This window comes from Pinus tabuliformis, chromosome 5_2 (genome assembly GCF_031772625.1).
Source record: "Pinus tabuliformis cultivar Carrire ecotype Pingquan chromosome 5_2, CPIR1, whole genome shotgun sequence".
NCBI classification, from domain to species: Eukaryota; Viridiplantae; Streptophyta; class Pinopsida; order Pinales; family Pinaceae; genus Pinus; species Pinus tabuliformis.
Genome location: NC_142306.1, coordinates 790,072,764 through 790,080,846, shown reverse-complemented (window position 1 = coordinate 790,080,846; position 8,083 = coordinate 790,072,764). Strand labels below are relative to the sequence as shown.

At 38.1% G+C, this 8,083-nt stretch overlaps 1 protein-coding gene across 1 annotated transcript; it reads right to left on the bottom strand.

The window, feature by feature from the left end:
• Positions 1-1,580: 1,580 nt before the first annotated feature.
• Positions 1,581-2,630, bottom strand: LOC149161676 (RING-H2 finger protein ATL2-like). Its single transcript, XM_089434966.1, has one exon. It carries the CDS (start codon positions 2,628-2,630, stop codon positions 1,581-1,583), a length of 1,050 nt encoding a protein of 349 aa, XP_089291092.1.
• Positions 2,631-8,083: the final 5,453 nt, after the last annotated feature.

The window sequence follows — 8,083 nt, the reverse complement described above, 5'->3', positions numbered from 1 at the left end:
TAGCATGTTTCTTATAAAAGGGGAAAAATTGCATAGTTATTGAAAATGACCCAGTATAATGAAATTTTATTCAAGAAAGAACTAATGTTATTAACGTTCTTCTAAATGAAATTCAAGACTCAATTTTATTCAACAAAGAACTAATATTATTAATGTTCTTCTAAATGAAATTCAAGAAGTTGGTTTGATGAAAGAAGATTTTAGTAAAAATAAATGTAAAATATATCAAAGAAACCACATCCACCATTATGGGAATTGTTTGTAAGGGATGACTTTGAGGGACCTATAGACATAAATATCCAATGGAAGAGCAAAATGACCCAATGGAAATACAATAACATTAAAGAAAATGATGATGAACCTTATGAGGATAATGAATTTGGCATATATGATATTGTTGATTAGTTTTAAATTGTGCTTGAAAAACATATCAAATTTTGCATAGTATTAATAAGATGTAGTCAATTTCATGATAAAGAAAAAATTTCATTTAATTTTTTTATAATAATTATTTTTATTATTTTATTTTTTCTTCAGGTGAATCATTACTCTAGAAAAATAACTTTACAAATATAAACATACACATTTCTAGATTCTAACTCCTAGCCTCCTTTCCACGATTCATCTTTCTCGCAGATATCCTCTCATATATTCATGTCTTTCTCTTCCCTTTATCCTTTTGTCATATATATATATATATATACAAAAACTAATAATAAATTAATAAACCAAGGGAGCCGGATAGAAAATGAAAAATTAAATCTCCTATTATATTTAATTTCTCATTCCCTGTTGATTTTGCTTGACCCAATAATTTTGGGTGACCCATTTAATAGTAATGATGATCGGCCAAAAACCATGTAAACTAACCCAAACATCTAACAACGCACCTACGCAAAAGCCATCGCAGTTTATGAAAAATAAAAAAATCATTTGGAAATTTTTAAAACTTGTCTTTATTCAATAAAATGATTGTTAGTAATAGTCACCATTTGCCCAAGAAGCCAAATTTCAAAGCTTACCTTTATTTTGTTGTCACTATTGGCATAATAAACAATGAAGGCAACTAAATTCCAATAAACAAGATGTTGCTTGAAGGCAGAATCCCACCGAAACACTCAAAACTCACAAGCGAAATACAGAAGAAATTCAAACTCACATTCTCCTTCACTACCACCACCCCTATGAGACACAGAGTAGAGCCAAAATAGAGAGAATGGTTTCGAAAACATAGAAAAAAATAAAAAAGACCAGAAGAATGAGCACATAGACCGACGACTGGCTGAATGAACACTGCAACGAATGGAAACCCAATAAGAAGGGCAATGAGTTCGAAATTCATCCCCACCATAGATCTATAAGCGATGACCAGAGTGAAATGCATTGAATAGTATCACCAAACAGAGCAAAGACAAGGTTGTGGACCAGGACCAAATAAGCGATGACAAAGAGGAAATGACCACAATGTGGCCGGATCCAAAACCCAACCCAGAAATCAATCGCTCAGAGTCTAATCAACAAAAAAAATTCCAAGTCCAACCATGTGCCACGGTACTGCGCCGGACCATCATTTTCTACCCTCAAAAGGACGATCGCGTGGGAAGATCATTTGGCATTTTCTGTGCGTGTCTGCTCAACATCCTGGTAAGCGAACGAAGGGTAGGGATGGGAGATTTCAAAGACGAATGTGAACCATTTGGTGTATGAAGCTGATGGCCTTCGCCAGACGAGAAACCATCGGGCCTCTTGGGTATATCAATGGCAATATGAGGCATTAATGTTCTTCCACCCGACGTTCCCTCATCAATCTCTGTCTCCATTTGTCTCTGCCGACCCCAAGAGAATATATTTGTTGGGTTCTGCAGAGTACAGTCTTCTTCACAACTTGCAGTCTGCTCTTGCTCCAAATTCAGATTGTCATGGAAGCCTGAAGTAATTGGTCCTGCCATTGTAACCGAAACCTGTTCTGCTCTAGCAGATTCCAAAACTTGCTGTTCTAGCTGGGCGCCCGTTCGACAAACGGGACAAGTAGAGTGCGAACGAAACCACATGTCAATACACTCAACATGAAAGCTATGCCCGCAATTGGGCAGAAGCCGGCCTGTCTCATTCTCCTCGAATTCGCACAGACAAACTGCGCACTCCAACCCATCTGCGAAATTATGCGATTTATAGAGAAAGATGGGCAGAGTCTCTAATACCGCAGAATCCAACCCCACATTCAGCAGAGACACCGGTTCTTCTCCTTTTAACTCGAACCGAATGCGAACAGAAGCCGGTCTTCGTCGATTTCTTCCAGACAATCGAGCAGACTGTCTCCAAAAGCATCTGGCAAAAACGTTTAGCAAAACAGCGAAGAAAAACACAAAAAGAAGAACTATTATGATGGACACCATGATTTTGTCATTGATGTCATCTTTAGGCTGGGGGTAATCCGGATTGATGGCATATGTGGGCTTACCTCCGGGTTCATCTAAATGAGGAGGTGGGTGATTAAAATCATGTTTGCCGAATGTGGGTTCGTCGTAATCGTGAGGCGGTTGATTATCAGCACCACCCGAGGTGGCATTTCTGGACTCACCATGAGCATCCTGAGGTGGGCAATTAAAACTCCTGCACACTGAGATCATCCTATATCAAATTGAAACTACGGAATTTCTCTTTTTGTAAATTCTATTTCAAATGGGCATATAAAAATTGCGAGCTACTGCTTGGTTTTTATGTGGATCCAACCTTCGAGCCTTCAATTTCCGTCGATGGCCAGCCCCTCCGATGACCATATGAAGCGTCCGAGTTCAGATGAAAAGCCCGTCCGGACCGCTCCTGATTTTCACAACACGCAATGGTTTTGAAGGTTGAAAACCGCTGCGTCCATGGATTTAGAATTATAAAACATCAATCACCATGTTGTTTTCAGTCATTCAAATATTAGGGGTTAATTTTAATGTTTAAAAAAAATATTGAATTTTCAAAAAAAATTAAATTATTTATCCATATTTTATACCGTATAAAAATTATTTTACTTTTAAAAGATAAAAATAATAAAATTATTATTAAACATTTTATACTTTAGATAATACAAATAATAAAATTCGCACAATTTTTTAAGATAAAGTTTACGGTCCCTGGTTTGAAGCTGGAGAACCAAAATTGACTGCAATTAAATGAGCAGCCTGGTTCCCCGTACCCGGTTTGACTTACTTGGGCAGATTGCTCCTCGCGTCCGTCTACCGACTTGAATGCAAAAATTGTCTATCGTGGGCCAAAATAAGTGTAGAACAACCCGATTTTTTAGGGGGACGGCTAATTGACCCGTTTTTCCGCCGTACTTTAATGGTGGATGATGAGAATAGAGCTGTGTTCTTTGTTTTTTCAAAGTGTAAAGCTATTGTCCTTTGAAAATAAAATATCTAGTCAGGTGGGATAATCATTGAGTAGTGTGCCATGGGTGGTCATTTGAGATAACTGATTAGTGGTGTGTTAGAGGTTAATAACTAAGTAATAGTAATGTAGAGTTATAAAATTGTGGTATTTTTTGAATGTTGGCTTTGTTTGTTTTAAATATGAGGAAGATAAACATCTAATTAATTAATTATAAGTATCTATTGGGTGAGTGTGTTTGTGATATATGGAATTATTTTATAATTTAATTACCCAATAATTTAAAAATTAAATATTCAAAATTCAATTAATTTAATACAAATATTTATCAATTATAAATAATTTAATTATAATTTAAAATAGAAAAAGTCTAATCTAAATAATTTAAATTATTTAAAAATAATATATTTCGATAACTATAACTTCAACTTTAGTTATTGAAATAAAACTGCAAATTATTCAATTATAAAATTATTCTTCATTGGTTCTCAAGAAACGCAAAGAGCATATTGGGGAGAGTGGCGGGAGAAACACAGTGGCTAGGGTTCCACAGTGAGTAGGGTTCAATTCTAATGGAGAGTGGCAGGGGAGGGAGCCAACTTTAGTCATTGAAATAAAACTGAAAATTATTTCAATTATAAAATTATTCTTCATTGGTTCTCAAGAAACGCAAAGAGCATATTGGGGAGAGCGGCGAGAGAAACACAGCGGCTAGGGTTCCACAGTGAGTAGGGTTCGATTCTAATGGAGAGTGGCAAGGGAGGGAGCTCAGCTCCTTCCTACAAAGATGCAGTGGCCACCGGAAGTAGATCACCAACTGGAAACACTAAAAGCGATATGAACTACAGAAACAGGGACAATGAAAAGGAAACAGATGGGACCAGAACAAAAGAAAACAGCAGCACAAAGGACAAAGAGGAAGAAGACAAAAGTCTGGGTTCAAGAGACAAAAAACAAAAAGGACCTTGCAAACCAAAAGCAGAAATCACTCCTCGAGTAATATTAAATGATCCTACTCTGTAGGAGCACAGGGAACATATGGGAACCTACACCATAATTTGTAAATTCATGGGACTATGGCCCACTGAAAAGGATTTACAAACGTGGATCAAGTATCATTGGAAGCCCAAAGGAAGTATTGACCTACATCTTGGGTCAAAAGGATTCTTCACAGTAGTGTTCTCCAACATCGAAGATAAAGACAAAATATTCGAAGGAGGACCCTGTTTTTTTGCTGCAGCAGGTCTTTATATGAGACCTTGCAAAATGAACTTTGTCCCAGAGAGGGAGACTTTCTCTTCGGTTCTTGTGTGAGTAAGGCTCTACTCTCTACTTCTTGATTATTGGCAAACTAAATGGTTGGCTGCCATAGGTAATAAACTAGGACGCTATGTCAAAGCTTCTGAAGCCACAAGAAGGGGAAAATATACCTCCTTTGCTAGAATCTGTGTGGAAATGGATCTATCAAGAGCACTTCCAGATGAAGCTATCCTGGAAGTTTTGGACGAGGAGTGGGTGCAGACGGTAGACTACGAGCACATACCCTTCAGATGCCGAAGATGCCACAAACATGGGCATTTGTTAAGAGACTGCCCTCTTGGCAAAGAAGATAACAAGAAAAAACTTAATACGCCGACAGCTTTCAGAAAGTGGCCAGCAGAGGAAGGGGAGGAAAAAAGGGATCAAAACAACAACATACTGAGGGGCAAAAGGGCAGTCAGAATAAGTTTAAAGTGCTAGAAGAGCCTGAAGAAATCACAAGAGAAAATCAAGATCAGGAGGAAGATGCTAAAGAAAAAGAAAAGAAAGAGGACATAAATCACTCTCCAGACATTGACTCTCAAAAAGAAGCCATGAGAAGTGAAACAGAAATGGAAATGGACCAGGAAATGACTCAAAGTGAAACAGATCTGGAAGAGCATGAACTACAAGAAATCCTCGATAAGGAAAACTTGGATCTGGAAGGATTCCTGATGCAAGGAACCAAAGGAGGAATAGGGTCTCTGCCTCAAGAAGAATGCAACAAAATACAACAATTGTTTTTATGGAAAACTCAGGAACAAGGCCTGGAAAAAGGTAAAAACATCCACAAACAGGAGCACAAAGGAGTGAAAACAATGAAATTAAATCCAGGATTAGCCACCAAAAATCCAAGAAAGAAGAGAGGCAGAAAACAACAAAATGAGCTCCTGATGGAGTGTGGAAAGCTAATGATAGATTCAAGTAAGATGAAAGATCTAACCAATTACTCCTTTACAAATCTTTAATTATGAAGTTCATATCATGGAATATCAGAGGTCTAGGTAGTAAAAGAAAACAAAAAATGCTAAGTAACAGAATGAAACTAGCAATGCTAGACATAATCTTCATTCAAGAAACAAAATGCTCCATTCAGAAAATAAAACAAATCCATAACAAATGGCTCAGTAAATTTGAGTTTCTAGAAGTTAAAGCAGAAAACACAGTGGGTGGCATTCTTACTCTTTGGAACCCCCAAAAAGTCATCATTGTAGATGCGGAGGCAACGAGAAATTACTTATCAGCTATCATTCAACCAATGGGGATGTTTGAGACCTTCCTGGTTACGAATGTCTATGGCCCTCAAAGAATAGATGAGAAGCTTAGATTTCTGAACTCCCTGGTAGATCTCCGAAGCAGACATAAAGAAATCCCTTGGGTCATTGGAGGATACTTTAACATGATTAAATCTCTTTCAGAAAAAAAAGGAGGCACCAAAATCCTTAGTAGAGATTCAATAGGATTCCATTATTTCATAGAAGACATGAAGATGGTTGACTCTGAAATGCATAATGGTCTTTTTACTTGGAACAACAAAAGAGGAGGTAATTCTAAGGTTGCCTCCAAGTTAGACAGATTTTTGATCTCCGAGAAGCTGACGCTGACAAATTCATAAATTTCTGCAAGTGTCCTCCCATTTGGTGGCTCTGATCACTGGCTGATTCAATTAGAAATCAAGGGAATTTATGCTCCCAAGAACAGACCCTTCAGATTTGAAAATATCTGGCTCTCCCACCCAGATTTCATCAGCAACATTGAAGAATGGTGGTTCGAAGATCTACAGATTCAGGGCTCCAAAATGTTCCTCCTCCATAAAAGGCTAAAGCACATAAAAATCAAACTCAAAGAATGGAACAAGAAGGATTTTGGTAACATTTTTGCAAACAAAAAATCAATAGAGACCAAAATGCAGGAACTAAACCAAGCAATGATCGCTGAAGGATTTGATAAATCCAAAAGTGAGCAAGCTGAAAAACTCAACCTTGATTGGGAGAATTTATGCAAACAGGAGGAAATTTTTTGGAGACAAAAGTCTAGAGTTCAATGGCTCAAAGAAGGTGAACGAAACACTAGGTTTTTCCACCGTTCCACCATAGCCAATAGAACGCACAATAGAATATCCTCAATATTGAATGAAGATGGGGAGCTTCAGACCACTCACAAGAATATCGAAGATGTGATGGTTCAACATTTCAGAGGCATCACAAAGGAAAATAATCTAGACAAAGACATACACATCAAGGAAATTATAAAGAATATTCCCAGGATGGTGTCTAGAGAAGATAACTTTAACCTGAACAAACTAGTAACTGAAGCAGAGGTTAGTACAGTGATCAAAGAGATGCAAAATGGCAAAGCTCCAGGTCCAGATGGTTTCAATGTGGACTTTTTCAAAGCCTGCTAGAATGTTGTCAAACAGGATATTTTAGATGTGGTTGAGGACTCCAAAAGAAGCAGATCCATTCTAAAAGCCCTCAACACCTCCTTCATCTCCCTGATCCCCAAACAGGACTCAGCCCTGACTCCTGATAAGTTCAGACCCATTGCCTTATGCAATGTTGTTTACAAAATCATTTCTAAGATCTTGGCCAACAGACTCAAACCTCTTCTGCCTTCTTTGATTTCTGGGGAACAGTCTGGTTATGTGGAAGGAAGGCAAATCCTGGATAATATTATTCAGGCCCACGAGGTTGTTCACTCTCTCACCAGCAAAAAGCAGGCCAGTATGATCATGCAATTAGACATTGCAAAAGCTTATGACAAGGTGAACTGGATTTACATCAAAAAGGTCCTTTCTGCGTTTGGGTTTGATCATAACTGGATCAAATGGGTTATGGCTATGGTTACTTCACCCAACTTTTCAATTCTGGTGAATGGCTTTCCCTCGGAGATCTTCACTCCTTCCAAAGGCCTCAGGCAGGGAGACCCACTCTCTCCCTTGTTGAGATTGCAACAAGATGATGGAGCTTAGTGAAAAGAGTGGCCTTCACTAAGTGGGCCCGTAGGCAAATTATGGTGCAAGTTCTATTTTGGATCCCAGCAGGGATGATCACAACAGGAGTGACCACGGCAGGGATGATCACAGCAGGAGTGACCACAGCAGGAGTGATCACAGTAGGAGTGACCACAGCAGGAGTGATCACAGCAGGAGTGATCAAAGTCTATTTTTAGATTGGCTGTCCAAAATAGAAAAGTCAAATATTATTGTCTCATAATAATATTTGGACTATAAACTTGATCTTATTCTCTTTCAGCACTTCAGTTTGAGCTATAGATGTGGCCCATGCAGCTGTCAGAAGGAAGTATGATTTTCTTATGAGTCAGTTGAGTTTTTGCATGCATGACTTCAGTTAGAACTCAATCAGTTGAGTTTGGTGGAGTTGATTGTGGAGTTGATGGAGTT